Source organism: Heloderma suspectum, chromosome 12 (genome assembly GCF_057233095.1).
Source record: "Heloderma suspectum isolate Gila_16-S chromosome 12, 16-S_ref, whole genome shotgun sequence".
NCBI lineage: Eukaryota > Metazoa > Chordata > Lepidosauria > Squamata > Helodermatidae > Heloderma > Heloderma suspectum.
In genome coordinates, this window is record NC_139469.1 from 20,656,078 (window position 1) to 20,676,589 (window position 20,512).

A 20,512-nucleotide genomic window follows, 5' to 3' on the forward strand; every position below is an offset into this window, starting at 1 on the left:
GAAGATCAGATCCTGACTTAACAGCTTGGTTACTAAGCCAGTATTAAACTGACATTGCTCCTATGGACAGAGTAATATTGGCTATTGGGCTTCAAAATCCTCTCCTCTCAAGGCAAAAGAACAACCCACAATGAAATGGGAGGACTCTGGTTTAAACAAACCAGGATCTCTGCTATGAAGGTGGCAGACCGGGGGGGCGGGGGGGGAGGAAGCAGCACATACGCCCAACGTTCATTCCCCAGCTTCCTAAGCCACAGTTCATGAAGCCAGGAACATTACATCCAAACCAGTCCAGAGCATCACAGACACAACGAACCAGTAAAAACACATCCTCTGAACACCAGAATTTCTCAATCAAGGTTCCCAAAAAGAAGTTCAGGAACTGTTGCCAAGAAAAGAGCTGGAAGTAATTTTATTAGCACATTTGAAAGATGCAGCTAAAACAAATCCCCACCACTACCACATCTAAAAAACAAACCCATAATTAATTTTTACATGTGTTAGCTGCTGCAAAACTGCTGACCGTTAAATATGCTGGAAACAAAATTATGTCCCTTGAAATGTAGTTATTCCTGGTGAGGGATTAAGCCACTGAAGGGCTTAAAATATCAAAGAAAGTTTCTGCACTCTGAGATTTATCATAATACATTCTGTTACAGAGCTATCCAGTATTTTTAATCTTTAAGTGTAATTTTCCTGAAAATGGAAAATATAAAGGACTAAGAACACAAAAACAGGGTCCTACGGGCTTCGCACTGGTGTTCCTTCAGCTCGCTTCTCAGCACTTTCAAAGTATTCCTTTGGGAAGAAAGACCTTCGCTCCAGATCAATCATAGGTTCTTCTGTGCTCAGTTTACCTTCTTTCTGCCTCTGCGCAAGAATCATGGCCCGCAGCAATGGTGGATAGAGGACATACCGAACGGTTTCCACCTCCACAGGCGTAAATTTCTTAAAGGCCTCTTCCTCGTGCCTTGGTACCATGCGCCAGTCATGGTACATGGCCTTGTCGATTTCTTTCACTTCATTTTCTGTCTTGCCTAAGAAAAAATTGACAAGGCGAAGAGAGCTATGAACAAATTCCATGCTATGTGGGCACGTGTTTGTTCTGAACAGCATAAGGGGCAGAGCTGGGGATGTCACGACTGAACTGCTGTCTACCAAATACCTCTCCAGCCATCAGGTCATACAATAATACCTATGGCTTTCAGTGCAGTCTTCAGCACATCTGCTAAGACACACGTCCTACAAGGTTCTGTGGGGCTCACTCCCAGGTATGCCTGCACAGGATTGCACCGGGGTATGCTGCAATTCTACAGGAGCATTGGGAGAAATGCAGAATGTGGTATTAGCAACAACTCAAAAAAAAAGTTTCTAGCCCTCAGGGGTGTAAATATGTGCCTGAAATTGCACAGGAAACACTTGTTCATCTCAGAAACCAATGGGGGTTATCGAACACCATTTCGAATCACCATACATTTCTTGTGACAGCTGAAATGGACAAGTGAATGGACTCTGGGGAAGAAACAGGATATGTTCACCAGTTATATGGCCCAAGAAATTGATGCCGTTTATTATACTTTAGAATGTGCACTGTGATCTTCTCTCTTAGAAAAAGCCTCCTCTGTTCAAATTCCACTCTTCCTCCCCCTACCCCTGCCCCTCACTTCTGGAGCAAAATAAAATATTTTTTAAAAGCAGGGAGGGAAGAAAGCACAGTATGTTTGGTCAGACAAAAGAACAAAAAAAATGCAGGTGATGGCAGAGGAAAAACAGAGACCCCAGCACTGGGGTGGGGAACATGTGGCGTGGAAGGGGGCAGTGTAGAGCAGGGGTGGGTAACATGTGGCCCTCCAGATGTTGGTGGACTGCAAATGCCATCAGCCCCAGCCAGTGATGAGGAATTATAGGAATTGTAGTCCAGTATCTGGAGGGGCATATATTACCCACCCTGCTCTACAATGCCCCCTTACAGATTCAGTGGCCTACAGTCAACGTGTGTTGAGTATAAGGGTAGCTAGGTATACTGACGTTTCTGGCATAGTAGCAGTTTCGGAAGGGGAGGCAACATTTTTGGTCCGTGGGCGCTTTTGGCAATTTGGGACACTGTCCTGGGCACCACCACAAAATGGCTGCCATGGGAGGTGTGGCAAAAGACAAGTCACCTGCCCTGCATCTCTGGCTCAGAGATGCAGTCTGAGCCCAACACACTCAACAACTTCTTTGAACCCACAGTTTTCAGCGCTAAGCGAAAGCTATCCCACAGCAATCCAAGGCGCCGGTAAGAAAAAGTGTTCATTTTTTTGAAAAAGTGGGAGGGGTAGGTCAACTTAGCGGGTGCCAAGGTGTCCGTGGGCGCAGTGGTGCCCACAGGCACCCACTGCTTCCCCCTTGAGCCACGCACTAGTCTTGTCAAAACTGCAGCGAATTTAAGGGTGCAGCCCCACCACCACCACGCCAAGTATTAGGATTCACTGCAAAAGCCTTGGTCAGGAACTCCTCCCTCTTCAAAGCAAGCCTTCCCTCACCTCTGAACGTCAAGTATCCCCAGGCTTTTCCATGATCCATATTCTGAAACAGAGCACATATGCACGTGTACAGTCAGTTCGATGAAGAGAAAGAAAATATATCGTTCCCTGACTCACAGCAAGGCCAAAGTTACCTTCCTCGCAGGGGAGCTGCTTCTGATCTTGCATTCTCAGATCCAGTGCAGGGAAAGTGTGAGGAGGAGGAGAAGGAGCAGAGGAGGGGGCCTAGCTCAGCAGTGGAGTGCCGACTCTGCATGTAGAAGGTCCCAGTTCAGTTTCCAGCATCTCCAGTGGGGCTGGGAAAGGTTACTGTCTGAAACTCTAGAGAGTTGGGCAGTAAGAGCTCAAACAGGCTGGTATTTTTGGCCCCTTTTGCTTTCAGCCCACGGAATGCGGCCCCCGAGAAGTTCTCCACAATGGAATTTGGCCCTTGGACTGAAAGAGGTTCTGCACCCCTGCTCTACATGATGAAATTTTTATTATGCTCCCCTCTTTCTTCATCAGAGGTAGGGCATGCGTCAAGGCTAAGTCTCCTAAGCAGCTGAGGAATGGTAGTGGGCAGAAGAGCAGACCCTCACTGGATTTATCCATTCTTATATCTGTCCTGAATCTCCCACCCATTAGCTTCATGAGGTGACCCCACTGGGTTCTAGTATTATGAGAGAAGGAGAAAAAAGTTCTCCCTATCCACATTCTCCACACCTCTGGTCTGGGGAGCTGGGAAGCCACATTCAAACCAATTTGAACCATTACGCCAGGAAGCTCAATCCTGACTTCTCTCCACCACTTGCCAATGAGAGATGCTCACCTCAGCTGTGTAATCCACCTTCGCTTTGGTGATGACCCAATAACACGGCTCGTCATACTGCCACACCCAGGATTTGCGCGTGACCATGCGCCCCAGGCCAAAGTGCTGCAGCCGGCAGAGCAGACTGAAGAGCCGGTTCTCGTTTCTCACATCTTCCCAGGCCAACACAGGCAGACGCTTGCCTGTGAAGGGCCTGATCATCGTCTCATAGTCCACGGCGAAGCGCTGGGAGTCTCGAGGCTGGTTCTTCAGGGCCCGATACTCACGGATCTTCTTGGCCATAGCCGCAATCGGGCGGTGAAGTTTCTTGCGACCCATGGCTGCCTGGAGAACAGCGGCACAGCAGTTTAGCAGTTACAGTGTTGGGACTAGGATTAGGGAGACCCAGGTTCAAACCTCCACTCAGCCATGAAGCTCACTGGAGGATCCTGCCAGTCGCCCAGCCTACCCTCCCGCATAGGGGTGTTCTGGGGAGAAAATGAGCAGGGTGAGAACTCCACCCTGAGCTCTTTGAAGGAAGGGTGGAATACAAATCTCAAACAAACCAACAGCAAAAGCAAAACCAGTGTCAGAGAAATACTGTTGCCTCCAACTCCTTTCTCAGTGGACCTTCCCCCTCCACTCCAGTCTGTCCCTCTTTTCCTTCCTCTTGCGTCCCAAGCTCTAGGGTTATCAGATGTGAAGACTCTTTTATTTCAACACAGGGAATTCTAGCTGGTGCCACTTATCTCCCCCTGTATCATTACACTATGAGAAGCAGCACCTACCCCAAATTCTTTCTTCTACACAACTATTATAGGTAAAAAAAAAAAAACCTGGCAGGTATAGAACCTTGTGACTTTAGGACTGAAACCCCACTATACCATAGCGAGAGAGCCAGTACAGTGTAGTGGCTAGACTAGAGTGACTATGGCCCCAATCCCCACTCAGCCATATTGTACAGCTGGAGAACATGCAGGAAAGGGCAACCAAAATGATCAGGGGCTGGAGCAACTCCCCTACAAAGGGTTACAATATTTGGGGCTTTTTAGTTTAGGGGGAAAAAATGGGCAAGTAAAGGTGGAGGACATGACTGAGGCTCCGGGGTCATTCAATGAAGCTGATTGGCAGGAGATTAAGAACATATGAAGACCATGATGGATCAGAGCAAGGGTCCATCTAGTTCAGCATTCTGCTCACACAGTGGCCACCAGCTGCCCTTGGGAAACCTACAAGAAGAACATGAGCGCAACAGCACCTTCCTGCCCACATTCCCCAGCAACCAGTGTACATAAGCATACTGCCTCTGATACTGGTAGCCATCAATAGCCTTCTCCTCCAGGAATTCGTCCAATCCCCTTTTAAAGCCATCTAAATTGGCGGCCATCACTACAACATGCGGTAGCAAATTCCATGCGCTGCGTGAAGAAGTACTTCTTTTTATCTGTCCTGAATCTCCCCATTAAGCTGACTGGTGGACGACCCCAGATTCTAGTATTACGAGAGAGGGAGAAAAATGTCTCCCTATCCACATTCTCCCAAGCATGGTCTGGGAGAACAAAATGAAGCGGGACATAGGCTGATAGAATTTTGCCAAGACAACTCATTGTGCATAACAAACACTCTCTTCCAACAACCTAAGAGACAACTTTATACATGGACTTCACCAGACGGTCGACACCAAAATCAGATTGACTACATCCTTTGTAGCCAAAGGTGGTGGACATCTATGCAGTCGGTAAAAACAAGACCTGGAGCTGATGGTAGTTCAGATGACGAACTTTATTATTGCACAATTTATAATCAAACTAAAGAGAATAGGGAAGACCCACAGATCAGTTAGATATGAGCTCACGAATATTCCTCATGAATATGCAGTGGAGGTGAAAAATAGATTTAAGGGACTAGATTTAGTAGATAGGGTCCCGGAAGAACTATGGACAGAAGTTCGCAACATTGTTTGGCAACAAAAAACGTCCCAATGAAAAAGAAAACCAAGAAGGCAAGATGGCTGTCTGCTGAGACACTGGAAGCAGCCCAAGAAAGAAGGAAAGCAAAAGGCAACAGTGATAGGGGGAGATATGCCCAATTAAATGCAAAATTCCAGAGGTTAGCCCAAAGAGATAAGGAATTATTTTTAAACAAGCAATGCGCGGAAGCGGAAGAAGATAATAGAATAGGAAGGACAAGAGACCTCTTCCAGAAAATTAGAAACATTGGAGGTAAATTCCAGGCAAAAATGGGTATGATCAAAAACAAAGATGGCAAGGACCTCACAGAAGCAGAAGAGATCAAGAAAAGGTGGCAAAAATATAAGGAAGATCTGTATAGGAAGGATAATAATATCGGGAATAGATTTGACAGTGTGGTCAGTGAGCTAGAGCCAGACATCCTGAAGAGTGAGGTTGAATGGGCCTTAAGAAGTATTGCTAATAACAAGGCAGCAGGAGATGACGGTATCCCAGCTGAACTGTTTAAAATCTTGCAAGATGAATAAAAATCTTGCTGTCAAGATTTATGAATAAAAATCTTGCTGTCAAGGTGATGCATGCCATATGCCAGCAAATTTGGAAAACACAAGAATGACCACCAGATTGGAAAAAATCAACTTATATCCCCATACCAAAAAAGGGAAGCACCAAAGAATGTTCAAACTGTCGAACAGTGGCACTTATTTCACATGCCAGTAAGGTAATGCTCAAGATCTTGCAAGGTAGACTCCAGCAATTCATGGAACGAGAATTGCCAGATGTACAAGCTGGGTTTAGAAAAGGCAGAGGAACTAGAGACCAAATTGCCAATATCCGCTGGATAATGGAGAAAGCCAGGGAGTTGCAGAAAAACATCTATTTCTGTTTTATTGATTATTCTAAAGCCTTTGACTGTGTGGATCATAACAAACTGTGGCAAGTTCTTGGTGGCATGGGGATACTAAGTCATCTTGTCTGCCTCCTGAGGAATCTGTATAACGACCAAGTAGCAATGGTAAGAACAGACCACGGAACAACAGACTGGTTTAAGATTGGGAAAGGAGTACGGCAGGGTTGTATACTCTCACCCTACCTATTCAACCCGCATGCAGAACACATCATGCGACGTGCTGGGCTTGATGAAGCCAAGGCTGGAGTTAAAATCGCTGGAAGAAACATTAACAATCTCCGATATGCAGATGATACCACTTGGACGGCTGAAAGCGAGGAGGAGCTGAGGAACCTCATGACGAAGGTGAAAGAAGAAAGTGCAAAAGCTGGGTTGCAGTTAAACCTAAAAAAAAAACAAGATTATGGCAACCAGCTTGATTGATAACTGGCATATAGAGGGAGAAAACGTGGAGGCAGTGACAGACTTTGTCTTTCTAGGAGCAAAGATGACTGCAGACACTGACTGTAGCCAAGAAATCAGAGGACGTTTACTTCTTGGGAGGACAGCAATGACAAATCTTGATAAAATAGTGAAGAGCAGAGACATCACACTGATAAGAAAGGTCTGCATAGTTCAAGCAATGGTATTCCCAGTGGTAACCTATGGCTGCGAGAGCTGGACCATAAGGAAGGCTGAGCGAAGGAAGATAGATGCTTTTGAACTGTGGTGCTGGAGGAAAATTCTGAGAGTGCCTTGGACTGCAAGAAGATCAAACCAGTCCGTATTCCAGGAAATAAAGCTAGACTGCTCACTTGAGGGATTGATATTAAAGGCAAAACTGAAGTACTTTGGCCACATAATGAGAAGACAGGATACCCTGGAGAAGATGCTGATGCTAGGGAAAGTGGAAGGCAAAAGGAAGAGGGGCCGACCAAGGGCAAGATGGATGGATGATATTCTGGAGGTGACGGACTCGAGCTTCGGGGAGCTGATGGTGGCGACAGCCGACAGGAAGCTCTGGCGTGGGCTGGTCCATGAAGTCACAAAGAGTCGGAAGCGACTGACAGAATAAACAATCCACATTCTCCACACCATGCATGATGTTGTAATTTCAGGACAGACAAAGAGAAGTACTGTTTTATATAATGCAGAATTAACTTATACAATTTGCTGCCACAAGATGATGAGTACCAGCTTGGATGACTGTAAAATGGGGCTAGAGATCTTCATGGAGGATAAAGCTATCAATCACCATATACTACCCTCCAGGATCAGAGTCAGCATGGCTCTGAGTACCAAATGACAGAACATAACAGCAGGAGAAGGCTACTGCTCTGACATGCTGCTTTTGATCTTCTTCCCAGCGGACTCAGGTGGCCACTGTGGGTTCATTCATTTTCATGCATTCATTTCATTTCTATACCACCCAACAGCCAAAGCTCTCTGGGCAGTTCACAAAAATTGCAAGCCAAAAAATACAGCCTAATAAAAACATACTATAAAATCTTTAACATACAAAAATTTAAAAACAATTTTTAAAAGGTTAAAAACCGGTTTCAATAAAATACTGGGACCCTGATACAAAAAACAACTGACATTAAAAGCCCCCATCATATGCCATCAAGCATCTGGCAGTAAAGGACAGTCTTAACCTGGCGACAAAAAGAGGGCAATGTTGGCGCAGGTAGACCTCGCTGAGGGACGTGGCCACATCCAGAAGGATGCCAGACTAGGTAAGCCTTCGGTCTGATCCAGCCAGTCTCTTCTTCCGTCCTTACAGCCAGTTATGATCTCTTAGCCTAGCCTACCTCGCAGGGTTGTTGTAAGGAGGCAAATGGGGAGGGGGCTGCCACCAGCAGCTTTCCCTTCTTCCCTTTATCCTTCCACTCTCTTCCCCTTCTCTGCTTCGCCCCCCAAAAGATAAATCCATGCCCCCAAGGTTACCAAAACGTGCTATTTTCTTATGAGGCAGCCGTGAGCAGATGTTAACACGCTGCGAAGCCCACCCACGCAACCCTCCGTGTTGCCCCTCCCTCCTTACCCCTCGGCCATCCACGCCAAGCACTCCAGTCGCTCGTTCCTGCCGCTATACCAAGGGCGCTCCGACGCACTAAGTCGGCCGATAAGCAACACTTCCGCTCCCTCCTTAGCCAACATCTCTTGCTCCAACTCTATTGTCTATGTAGTAGACATAGTAGTCTATGTCCTACTCCATAGACATAAACAGGCCTTTCAGACGCTCTAGCAAGCAGCGTCCGTCCCAATAAGTTGTCCGGTGGGCAACACTTCCGCCCTGTTCTTGAGGGACCCTGCGGACGCGCTAAAAAGCGCGGCCCGTCCCAACAAATCCTCCGGTGGGCAACACTCCCGCTCCCTTCTTGGGGACCCCCGCAGACGCGCGAGCAAGCGCGGCCCGTCCCAAGAAATCCTCCGGTGGGCAACACTCCCGCTCCCTTCTTGGGGACCCCTGAAGATGCCCCAGCAAGCGTGGTCCGTCCCAACAAATCCTCCGGTGGGCAACACTCCCGCTCTCTTCTTGGGGACCCCCGCAGACGCGCGAGCAAGCGTGGTCCGTCCCAACAAATCCTCCGGCGGGCAACACTTCCGCTCCCTTCTTGGTGACCGCCGCAGACACCCTAGCAAGCGCGGCCCGTCCCAGTAAATAGTCCAGGGAGCAGAGCGTCTGCGCTTTCTTTACCCATATAGAGATTTGTATATTATTTTTAACGACCGTCCTGACGGCAGCCCCTGCAGTGTACTGCATTGCACTTCCTTCTTTCCCGCCCCCTGGAACATCCCTCTTCCCAGGTTGCTGTTTCTGCTCTGCCGGGTGGTTCCGGTTTTGCTCGGGTTGGCGAAGGGAAGGAAAAGCATCGAACGGAAAGCTCGAAGCGGCAGCCTGAGTTTCCGCAGGGGCCGTTTAGAAGAGTGGACCACAGAGACGCTTCTTCATTAGATCCCTGGAGAAGATGCTCCCCAACAACCCCGAATTTGCGGCTGAAATATCAGCAGGAATGTCTTCTCTTTTCTAGGCTTGGAGCTGCTGTAGTTGCCATGTATCAGGAGCGTTATAAACCTGTGGGGATCCTCCTCCCACGTTCTGAGGGCTTGACGGTCTCCCAGGACTGTTTTCCATCACTGCTCAGTTGACCCAGATAAAAATATATTGTTGGCTCATGCTGGTTTGCTAAGGCAGTGTGGACTGAGGAAAAAGAAAAAAGCTTGATTCAGCTATATCGTAAAACAAGATGGTCTCTCAAATGTGAAGGAAATTAAGTGGCGGAGGCTTTTACAGACAAGGTTCAGCTACTATACAGTGTCTGTACCCACAGAACAGCTATTGTGAGGCAGTGGGCTATGTGTTCTGCCATTTTGGAGTTGGAGAAATTGCATTTACCCATGAAAGAAGACCAGGATGGCTCTTGTCTTTTGGTCAGGACACTCAGCTTCTAGACAAGTTCATTTGTTCTCCTAGTTAACTGTGGCACAGAAAACCATTAAAAACTCCTAGAAATCTGTGGTTTTCATGTTGTTGCGATGCCTGTCTTTATAAGAAGCTTACGTATTAGGCAACTTGAATAGTCATTGATTTGGTAATGACACTACCATTCTAGTTATATTTAAACTTCCGCTTGCTTCTTATGACAAGAACATAGGTTCTGAACCTGTCAAATCAACATGGAAATTTCTCATGTAAGTTTCTCTGCCTGGCATTCCATGAAGACTTCTGGATTCCCAAACAAACTTTCTAAATAGGCAATGTAGACTTGAAAGAGAGTAAACTTAATCATGGAGGGAAGTAAAAAGGATGGTGCTCTTGATGGAACTGACGGGCTTGTCAGAAGAGCCATTACTTGGGAAATCTCTGATTCTGAAGGAGACAGCGACACCGAATCACAGGACTCAACTGCTGTTGCTAGTTACTTAGCTGCTGATGTTAAGGACCATGCAGAAAAAGAAAAGCTGCATTTATGCATGAGGCTGGGTAAGGCAGAAGAGGTGCCTTCACTTTCATCACTGCCACAAGAAGCATCTTGTTCTCCGAGTTCAGAGAAAAGGAAGAAAAAGCATTCTCTAGAAGAAACGGTGATGACACAAACAAAAGCCAAAGCCAGGATGCTTGAAAGAGAACTCAAGAAAGAGGAGAGAATGAAGCGGAAAGAGCAAGATGCACTAGAAAAAGAGAAGCGAAAGGAAGCTGCAGCTGCCTTGAAATCCCTTCGGCCAGATCAGTGCATGAAGCACATGACAGTGTGTGTGGATCCAGGTAGGATGTTTCTGTTGCAGTGTTGGTCCCATGTTTTATTCCAGGAGTGTTGAACCTTAGGCCTGCCTGGGGCCCCAATCTTGGTGGTTTTCCAGCTTTTACACATTTTTCCTCCATTCTAAAAAGGTTGAAATGCCTCTCCTAAGAGTAGTAAGAGTTTAAACTAAAATATGTTGCTATTTTTGGTATTTAAGCCGCACCTACCACCAGAATGCAGCCCCTAGGAGTGCCTCCAAAATTAAATTTAGCCCTATTTAGCTTAAAGAGGTTCAACACCCCTGTTTTATTCATTGCAAGTTTTTTTGGTTGAACGTCCTTTCCAGCACAATGGCTTTTTGATTTGGTTTTCAAATTAAGTTTAAAATGATATAAAGTAGCCAATAATAAGCAACCCGAAAACAAAATTTTAAAAGCAGCAGCTAAAAGCAGATCAGTGTCAAGAGCCAGTGTTGCACGGTGGGTAGAGTGATGGACTTAGGAAGGGCCGCAGAACGTGAGCGCTGCTGGGACCGTTCAGAAGAGCCACAACAACATCCAGTCTGGGAATAGGACGCCACAGGCCTGCAGCTTCTCGCTGTGGTCTGTTGTAGCTGCTAACACTGTTCACAGCAGTATTGCTAGCTGTTGCAGAGCAACTGGGCTGTGCAATCCCCTGACTTTGGGGGTATAGGAGGAGGGGGTTTGACTGGGTATGGTGCTGTGCAGCACAGTAAGATGTGGATCAGGCTAATACACCATTTGTATTCTCCTTCCTCATCAGGTCTCCTAGAGGATCTTGGTTCAGATGCTTTGCTGGAAGCTTTGGGTTCTTTGGAGTGTAACTATTACATTGAACCCCAGACAGTTCCACGCAGCATAACCTGGAAGAGAAATATCTCTGGTAGTATGTCTGGAACAGTGAGTATCTTGAATCTAAACTCTACTGTTAGCCAGGCAATAAGTTGTGGGTGGAGTGGAAGACATCTTCTACCGAAATCACTCACTTATTCTGCTCATCTGCTGTTGAGGAGTCCTTGTAGGCAGGCAGGAAAACAAGCACAAAGGTAGAGATGTGAAAGCCCAGGGAAAAAATGAGGGGAAAGCAAAAAAAAAAAAAAAAAGTTCAAACAAAACTGTTTTTTCCCAGGAAATATTTGAACATTTTGAGGAATACCATTTTTTCCTAAAAATTTCCTCCACCCCCACCCCCATTTTTTCTGTGTTTTTTCCAATCCTTCACATCTCTACACGAAGGTGATAAAAGAGAAACTAGAGCTGATAATCAGTGTGCATGGTCTCTTGCTGTTGATTCCCAGCAATGAATATTTGTACTGGCTCTCAATCTCTTTTTATCATAGCTATTGATAGACCTCTCCTCCATGAGTTTGGCTGACCTTTTAAGGCCATCTAAGTCAGTGGTCATCACAACCTCCTGTGGTAGCGAATTCCATAAGCTAATTCCATGTTCTATATGCTGAAGTACTTTCTTCTGTCTGTCCTGGCAAAAGGTTGACTTTCTTTCTGCAGGATGGCCTCCAGGAAAGGGCAGAATTGGAAAGAGAAGTCTTGCTGCTTCTGGAGCCTTGGGATTTCCTGCAGCGCCTCTTCTCCTTAATGCAGGTGCGGTAAATAGCTTGCTGTATTCTGGGACCACATTCAGCAAAACCCTAAAGACCATATCGGGGAATAGTTGAAAAGCGGGGGGCGGGGTGGAGTGGAAGAAGTAGTCTGCTGTAGATATGCCTTGAGAGAATTTAAGGGCAGCTTCTAAAATATGGCAAACTGAATTGTCCTCTGAATCCAGATGTTGCATTTGAACAATTTAGGGCATAATCCTATGCATATTTAGGCCTACAGCTTCCAGAATGCTGGGAGTTTTAGGACTTTTTTCTGTCCCAACATGCATGGGGTTGCGCCCTTACTGTGCAATCCTATGCATGTCTACTCAAAAGTAAATCCCACTGTTTTCAGTTTGCAGCCTTTGCTGTGTTTATTTCTACACTCACTGTCCTGAAGATAAGACAAAATAAACCTTGGAGGGACCATAATAAATTGAACACAAGTGGAACTTCCAACAAAATATTGCAGGATAACTTCCTCTCTTAGCAGGAGCCCTTCTGTTCAGAGTTCCTGCCAGCCAGCCATACTTTCTTCCAAGATGCTCCATCATCTTGCTTAGTGGCCCCATGTTGGCTCCATTGCTATTGGCACTCACCACCTGAGTTTGCTATTAGCAGGAGTTATTCTCAGTTCATTGTGCTTCATCTGGTATCACGGAGAAAGGAAGCACCAGGGTTTGGATAGGCTTCAGAGGCTTTTTGTCTTATTTACACACACCTAGGGAGGTGAAACCCTGGTGCGGAAGACCTAAGTAAGTGAGAGGAAACCCTAGAGAGCTAGATTGACAGCAGGCAGTGTCCAAGAGGAGATGAGTACTGGAAGCATTAAGGCAAAAGGTGAGCAAGGAAGAATGGGGAGCCAAGACTGGGCATATAGAGCAGGGGTCCCCAACACGGCACCTGTGGGCATCATGGCACCCCCTTGGCCTCTGTGGTCCCCATGAAGTTCTGCCCTCCCTGTCCCCTTCACAAAAATTGAAGAAAAGCCTTGGAAAATATTAGAGGAATCGTCTGTCTCTCTCTTTCTAGCCTTTAGCCTTGCTCTTTCTCTCCCCTCTACCTCTTTGCATTGCTGTTCCCCCCTCCCTCCCAGCCTCTAGCCTCACTATTCTCCTCTCCTCTTTAGCTTACTGTTCCCCCCACCCAGCTTCTAGCCTTGCTCTTTCTTTCCCCTCTACCCCATTGCCTTGTTATTTCCCCCTTCCTCCTAGCCTCCCTTATTTCTCTCCTTCGCCCCACCTTTAGGTCACTTTTGACTAGCCAGGCCCTCATGGCATTGCATGACTAGCCACATCCTCCATGGGAGCCATTTTGTGGTGGTGCCCACAGCAGTTTCGCAAGTTCCTAAATGTGTCCACAGGTCCAAAAAGGTTGGGGACCCTGCTATAGAACCTGTGATAGAAAAGAGGGTGATAAAAAAGCAGAGATCATAACTCCGCCCTGTGAAAACCATATTTTTTTTCACGTAGCCAAATTCTGCATCACATATGCTCAGTCCAGGGATTTAAAGCCACCCCCAGCCGCCAATGGCTGTATGTATTTATGATGTTTACACAATTACAAAGGCCAAGATGGTCATTTATGTTTGTGTTCTTAAATGTTCTACAGCACTTACACTTTTTAGAGTGGGATGGAATCCAAAGGGGCATACACAGATCAAACATTTTCAACCGTGTAAGAACAGTCATGAAAATTCAGTACAGAATACAGCAGCAGCAAATGTCATCAAATGGTGGACTCAAATGGTGGACTCAACTTGGAGAAAGTAGTATCTCGAGCCTCCCAAGGGAGGGAGCTCCAAAGTACTGGGGCTGCAGCAGGTGACCCTGCTTCTCCAGAAGGCCAAATTGGGCCTCTGCAAGAGTTGGGCTTCGGAGCTGGGCTTCACTTGCCAGTCTTAACTGTTGGGAGGGCTCATGTGGGAGTAGACATACAAGAGGACATCTGTAGCTAGGAGAGTGTACAATCCAAAATTCAACATAGGAATTTCTCCTACCATTTTGGTAGAGCTTGGGAAAGGAAGTAGAGGCAGGGACAAACAGGGAAAGAGCATGTGATTTCAGTTACGCGCCCTTAGGCTTGGTTACAGGCTTACAGTGGGGCCCTTCAGACAACACAGGAACCTACACTCAATGGTTGAGTGTGGATTGCTGTTGAACCATGGGTTATTTGAACCGTGGGTTAGTGTGTTGTCTGAATGTCTCCAAGGAAGCTTGTCAACCATGCAGTGTGGCTTATTAACCACCCTGAAGAACCCAACAACAAGCCATGGGTTCTCAAGGTGGCTTGTTTGAGAAAATAAGCCACACTGCATGGTTAACAAGCCACCCTGCAGGTGTTCAGACAACGCGCTAGCCCACGGTTCGACAAAAAAATCCATGGTTCAACAACCCACACTCAACCACTGAGTGTAGGTTAGTGTGTTGTCTGAACAGCCACAGTGTAATCCATGCCTACCCAGAAGTAAGTCCCATTGAGTTCAGTGGGGCTTGCTCCCATGTAAGTGGGTATAGGGCTGCAGCCTTACTGGCAGTGCGGCATGGGACCGTAAGTGTAGCATACTCGTAATATATACAGGTATGCCAACTCGAGCCCATCGATAGGCAAGTAGCAGGGTTTTGTACTAGCTGGAGTTTCCAAACTGTTTTCAAACGCAGCCTCACAGGCATCCAGCCTAGAAATCACCATAACGTGAATGACATACTTGTGCCATTGGGTTCCTTCAGCAAGACCGCCGGGAAATGGAAATGGCTCTACTGGTACTATAATGCTGTCCAAGCAGCCTGCATGTACTCTGCTTCCTCCACCCGTCTCATTCAGGAGAATAACATAAATTGCCTTGCGTTTTCTTGGGGGCTCTGCTAGCTGAACTTCTCTGTAGTTGGACCCAAGGCTGTTGTTAAGTTCTTGCAAAAAGGCTGCTTGTGAACTCTTTTCCCCTCTTGACCCTGGTTTACTCTTATTTCAGAGTATGGAACCCGGTGGCCAGTGGAGTATACCGGATCTCACCCAACTGTTGCCCTTTAACAGTCTGGAAGGTCCTTCTGCGCAATCCTACAGTGTGGTTGTCATTGGACTAGACACCTACCAATGGTACATATGTTGGGTGAGAGGTGACCTCTCTTCCAAGTAGTGAAGGGCAGAGCGCAGGTTTTGTATGCAGAAGTTCCTGATTTCAATTCTCAGCGTCTCCTAGTTTGCTTATGACAGCACTGGATTCCCTCCTCTATGGTAAAGCACACGTGCAGATAGATGTAAAGACAGAGCTGAGATGTTATGAAGAAAGCCTGGTATACCTTTATTCAGTGGACTTCACTGGGAAAGTGGAGATGAGGCAAAAGATCAGCCGTTTCTTACAGACAGACATATCCACGAGGTCACCAAATCGTGCAAGGCACTTTTGGATCGTCTTTTAAATCACAAGCACTTGAAAGCTAGTAATCGGTTCTTCTCCTCCGAATGCTTAGGTATAACCAGCATCACAGCCACAGGCAAGAAACGCTGAATCCTGAACAGGAAGAAAGGATGGAGGGTCTGAGATTGCAGCCTGGCCCAGAGTTGTCCATGACCCAGCATCAAATAGAGGAGGTGAGCACAATGGCTGGGAGTGTGTCAACCATGAGGGGAGCCCATTCTATTAAATTCTTGCAGACAAATTCAGTCTCAATGGCTACTAGACATGATGGCTACTACTTCCAGGATCAGAGGCAGCATGACCCTGAATATCAATTGCTGGGAAGCAGGAAGAAGTCCTATTTGTGGGCTGATTTCTTGCTTGTGGGCTTCCCATGGGCAGCTAGTTGGCCATTGTGGGCTCTTATGTTCTCATAGTTTGGTCAGGAAAAGAGGCCGCACACACACACACTCATTCATACACACCAGATGGATTATTGGAGGATAGTTCTATCCATACTATCAGCTTTGATAGCTAAATAGACCCTCCATGTTCAGAGGCAGTAGACCTGTGATTACCATTTACTAAGGATGATTAGAAGAATGCCATTGCCTTTATGCCCTGGTTGAGAGCAACAAAAGGCATCTGGCTGGCCACCGTTGACACAGAATGCTGGACTCAATGGACCTTAATTCAGGTTTAAGAGGCATCCTACATGGGTTCCCCCCGCTCCCCAAAGATTGTTAGGCTGGAGGAGATTTATCATGCAGCACAGCAGGACAGTAGGCTTTTTTCTTTTTTTGTAATGAGTGGAACAGCTCTGGGCAGTAGTCTCGCAGTGTATGCCTCTCTGTTTTCCCTACAACCCCCCCCCCCCCCGGACATTGCATCCATCCAAGACACTGTGGGGGAAATTACATGGCAGTCACCACAAAAACGTGGTCTCTCCCACTGGTAGGGTGACCAGATGACAAGCGACAGCTGCTGAAATCCCCTCTTCTGCACAGCTACTAAGGTGGAGGAGCCCCGTCCTACACAGCTATTAAAGGTCCCTGTCCTCTTTTGCATCTGGCCACACTACCATTCTTCCCCCATCCCCTGCCCCTCACAGTGCCCTGGGCTGATGTAGTGTTCGGTGCACTATAGGAAAAAATGAAATGGTAGCTACCAGTCAGATTGCGGCCATCAGATCTCAGTCCTCCTGGGGGAGGGGTGGGCGCCACACAAGCCAAGCACAGGCAGCCGTCCATGTTTTTGTCCTGCTAGAGCCCCCGCCCCCATGATGCTGATGACCGGCCACCTTGATACTCTTGCTTTGTGTGTCTGTTGTTCTCCCCATTTAGTCTCCCTGCCTCTTCCTCCTGCAGGCTCTGGTGGCGCTGCAGCTCTGGGGGGACACAGGGGTCTTGTTCCTGGAGACATGGCAGGAGTTTGCCCAGCACGTTTCCGCCATGACCAAAGCAATCGCACAGCGGCCGTATAAGTGAGTGTGTCTTTTGCCATTCTGCCTTTGAAAACAATCTTTGCAGCCTTGCTACGCTGAGTGAACCTGCTTCCAGTCGTACTGTCGCTCGATTTTAAAGCCACCTGAACCTACAGTTAGTAAGACTCTTGCCATTTGTGTTTTCCGCTTGCTTTCTTGGCATCTTGTTGGCCCATTGTCAGTTATATTTTGTGGGATACACATAGGCTGCTGTTGGCTTGGTTAGGTCAGGTTTACCCTTACGGATGTGTGTTATGTCACAGTTTGGCTATATTGTCGGCATAACCTCCTCAAGGGCACAGTCCTATTCATATTTAGACAGAAAAAAAGTCCTACAACTCCCATTGTTCCCTAGCCACCATTGCTGACTAGAGAATACTGGGAGTTGTAGGACTTTTTTCTGTCTAAACATGCATAGGACTGCTCCCAAAGGCCCCTAGTGGTACTTGCAGCAGAAAATGAACTTTGAATCTGGCCTCAATTCTTTGTGTCATTTGTTTATGCATAGGCACTTAAAAGAATTGGGGCTCAGGCTTGTAAGACACAAATCAGCATATGCTAATTTGTATCTCTATATGCAGATTAAAAAACTTACAGGATTTATTGAAATTTCTCAGGAGGCAAAGCCAGCCAGTTAATTGTTCATCTAAGTGCTCTGAAATAAAATGAAATTCTTCAGTTCATTTGCACTTGGGCCTAGATCATCACAAACTAATGAGGGTAGGGGGTTTCTAAGCTTAATTCCCATGCAGGAGAAGGGGTGTGTGTGTGTTGGGGGGGTGCTGCAGCAAGTGGGGAGGGGAGGGGAGAGTTAACCCTTCCCAACTGCAATCCCCCTTGAAAATTACCCCCTGCATAGCAATTAAGTTGAGAAATAAACACCTTCCATTGGCTGCAATGGGCACTAAGGGCTCTGTTGAATAGATCCAGATCTGTCTGGGCCCCTGGAAATAGATTCAGAGCCAGGGCCCAGACCTAGCGATGCCCCACCATTACCCATGGTGTTCCTCTCTGCAAACACAGGAAACTGGAAAACCAGACCTTCTCCTTCTGCACTGGAGGTGGATGGGCCAGTGGCGTGCGCGTGCACAAGGATGGGACAGGGCTCAGAGAAGCCTGGTTGAGGCAAATCCAGCAGTTCAACCGCGTCAGCCCTGCCATGGCAGCAGCTATCACCCAAGCGTATCCTTCGCCCAGCCTGTTGTTGCAGGTCAGCTCACATCTCTGATTGCTTTGCGGTTGGCTACGTTGCCCTCGCAGAGAGACTTGGGAAGGGCTGGATGAAGGCAGAGTTCTCAGCAAAGTAAAGGGCAAGATCAGGCACGCTTCGCAAAGGTCTGTCGCACAGAAGAGGGCAAAGAGTTTCCCTCCGCTTCCCCAGGGAGCAGGACTAGATCTAAGGGACTTGTGTTACAGGAGGGTAGACTTTAGTTAAATGTTGGCGGGCGGGGGGACAAGCATGATTGAGAACTGCCACAAAACGTTGGGGTTCAGGATGCCTACCAGCCAGCCTCTTCCAGGGTACTCCATTTCATTCCCCCTCTCCCATTTTTCTGGTTTCATTAAAAAAAGAACCCAGAGATCTGCTGCCAGTCAATGTAGACAACATTGAATTAGAGGGACCAGTGGTCCTACTCAGTATAAGGCAGCTTCTTATGTTCATATAGATCAGGGGAACTTTCCGGATGTCATTGGACTCCCAACTTCCATAGGTCCCAGCCAACCTGGCCAATGGTCAGAGAAGATGGAAGTTCTAGTCCAACATCAGGAGGGCCACAGATTCCCCCCAGCAGCTCTGTCTTCCTAGAAATTGCTTGTTTTTTTAAAATGCTAAATAACAAACAAATGGAAATGGCAGTGCTGATGCTGCTACCACTCCACTGATGTCAAGGCACAGCTCATTTGTAGGCCCCGCTCTACCAGTTGATGGCCAATGCGCTCAATCAGCCTTCCCCAACCTGTTGCCCTCCAGATGTTTTGGACTACAACTCCCAGAATTCATGACCATTAGCGGGGCTGATGGGAATGGATGTTTAAAACATCTGGAGGGCGACAGGTTGGGGGAGGTGGCACTGAACCATAGCATCCAGCCCCATATCGTAAGAGCCCGGTGGCTGTGCACTTAAGATGCAATACTCTAAAGTGGGTTGACGGCCAACACCACACAAGGAAATAGGATTCATTTGGTCAAAGCCAGGAACACTGAACTACTCCCGGTAGGGAACTGAGCCAACCACATAACCATCTCTATGCATGTGGAAGCAACAGCTTCCCAGTTATTAATACCTTTGTAATCCTGTGCATGTTAGGGCATGAGCCATATACAGCTCTGCCTTCTGTGACAGGGCAAATTGCTGGGATGGCCACAGCGATTTAGTATCTCTGCTTTTTAAGGCCTACAGGGAGTGCAGCACAGACAAAGAAAGACAACTCCTCCTAAGTGACATTCGGGTCAGGGCTGAGGAAAACGAGAGAGAGCGGCGGATTGGCCCAGACTTGTCCCGTCGGGTCTATGTCTTCATGGTATCTACCAATCCAGAGCTGGTTCTCGACTTAAGTGCCTAGGTGAGAAGCGGTGGGAGTCCAGGCATGCTCTTCAGCCCCACCCACTGCGCCTCAACTCCTTGTTCTAATTCTGTAGTGCTGGAGCTTCACGGTCAACTGCAGAATGGATCTTCTACAAACCAATAAACGTAGTCAGCACAAATACTGCCAAGTTTCTTGAATTCTTTCTTTCCCCTCTTGAAATTCTCCTTCGAGTGGAGGACGTTACTTTGCTGTGGCCTTATCGTAATGCCTCTGTACAAAGCAGTGGTGTGACCCTTCTTGGAATACTATGCATAGTTCTGGTCACCCCATCTCAAGGAGGAGTGTTGTGGAGCTGGAAAAAGCGGAGGAAAAGAGCGAGCAAAATTATCAAGGGGATGAAGCATCTCCCCTGTGAGGAAAGGTTGCAACGCTTGGGGCTTTTTAGATTAGAAACAACCAAAAGGATGATAGAGGGGGTGTAAAGTAAGTTTATAAAATTACGCATGGCACAGAGAAAGTGGAGCCACTTGAGGCAGTGAATTCCATTAGTCACACTGTGTGAAGGGCTACTTGTGTCTTAGTTTGTCCTGAATCTCTTGCCAGTCCGCTGAGTTTCCTAGAGCTACTTGGCTTTCTTCTCCCCACCTTCAATCTGCCCAGCACTCCTGTCTTCAGGTACAGGAGGTGGAAGACAGCTTGTCAAATTTAATCATCCTGAAAAAACCATTTTGAACCATGGCTGCCAGTGAACTGGTGATTTCACAGTTTGTCCACTCGGACATCACATCACAGTATAACATCCCTTACTATGGTTTGGTGTTGGATCATGGCTTCAGTAAGTCACAAAACCAAGTGTAGGGAAAAGCTCCCTCTCAGTGCTGCTCCATGGTCAGCTTGCCCACATTTGAGAGCCAATGTGGTGGCTTAGTGGTTAAGATGCTGAACTGCAGAGCGGAAGGTCGGCAGGACAGTTCGAAACCAGAGTGCCGCGTGACGGAGTGAGCTCCTGCCAACCTAGCAGTTCGAAAGCAAGAAATTGCAAGTAGATAAATAGGTACCACTTCAGC

General features: G+C 47.2%; 2 protein-coding genes across 3 annotated transcripts; one reads left to right on the forward strand and one right to left on the reverse strand.

The window, feature by feature from the left end:
• Positions 1-330: 330 nt before the first annotated feature.
• On the reverse strand, positions 331-8,291 carry MRPS34 (mitochondrial ribosomal protein S34). The gene is made up of 4 exons (XM_084818658.1): positions 8,216-8,291; positions 3,334-3,657; positions 2,526-2,568; positions 331-1,037 (listed from the first exon to the last, which is right to left on the reverse strand). The coding sequence occupies exons 2-4, from the start codon at positions 3,649-3,651 to the stop codon at positions 742-744; spliced, it is 657 nt and encodes a 218-aa protein (XP_084674784.1). The 5' UTR covers positions 3,652-3,657; positions 8,216-8,291; the 3' UTR covers positions 331-741.
• Positions 8,292-9,006: 715 nt separating this feature from the next.
• EME2 (essential meiotic structure-specific endonuclease subunit 2) lies at positions 9,007-19,625 on the forward strand. Of its 2 annotated transcripts, none has more exons than XM_084818644.1 (8): positions 9,007-10,441; positions 11,202-11,338; positions 11,948-12,040; positions 15,008-15,132; positions 15,507-15,627; positions 16,801-16,916; positions 17,940-18,126; positions 19,311-19,625. In XM_084818644.1, the coding sequence occupies exons 1-8, from the start codon at positions 9,964-9,966 to the stop codon at positions 19,479-19,481; spliced, it is 1,428 nt and encodes a 475-aa protein (XP_084674770.1). In that variant the 5' UTR covers positions 9,007-9,963; the 3' UTR covers positions 19,482-19,625. The 2 variants fall into 2 exon arrangements, with proteins under 2 accessions (XP_084674770.1, XP_084674771.1); XM_084818645.1 differs by having other exon boundaries at positions 19,319-19,625.
• The last annotated feature ends 887 nt before the right edge of the window (positions 19,626-20,512 follow it).

Excerpts from the sequence above, each read along its gene's own strand:
- EME2 (XM_084818644.1), top strand. The coding sequence starts at position 9,964 with ATGGAGGGAAGTAAAAAGGATGGTGCTCTTGATGGAACTGACGGGCTT. Across the intron at positions 10,442-11,201 it reads GACAGTGTGTGTGGATCCAG|GTCTCCTAGAGGATCTTGGT; the intron begins GTAGGATGTTTC and ends CTTCCTCATCAG. Across the intron at positions 15,133-15,506 it reads GGACTAGACACCTACCAATG|GTATAACCAGCATCACAGCC; the intron begins GTACATATGTTG and ends CCGAATGCTTAG.
- MRPS34 (XM_084818658.1), bottom strand. The coding sequence starts at position 3,651 with ATGGGTCGCAAGAAACTTCACCGCCCGATTGCGGCTATGGCCAAGAAG. Across the intron at positions 2,569-3,333 it reads AGGTGGATTACACAGCTGAG|AATATGGATCATGGAAAAGC; the intron begins GTGAGCATCTCT and ends GCTCTGTTTCAG. Across the intron at positions 1,038-2,525 it reads GGGATACTTGACGTTCAGAG|GCAAGACAGAAAATGAAGTG; the intron begins GTGAGGGAAGGC and ends ATTTTTTCTTAG.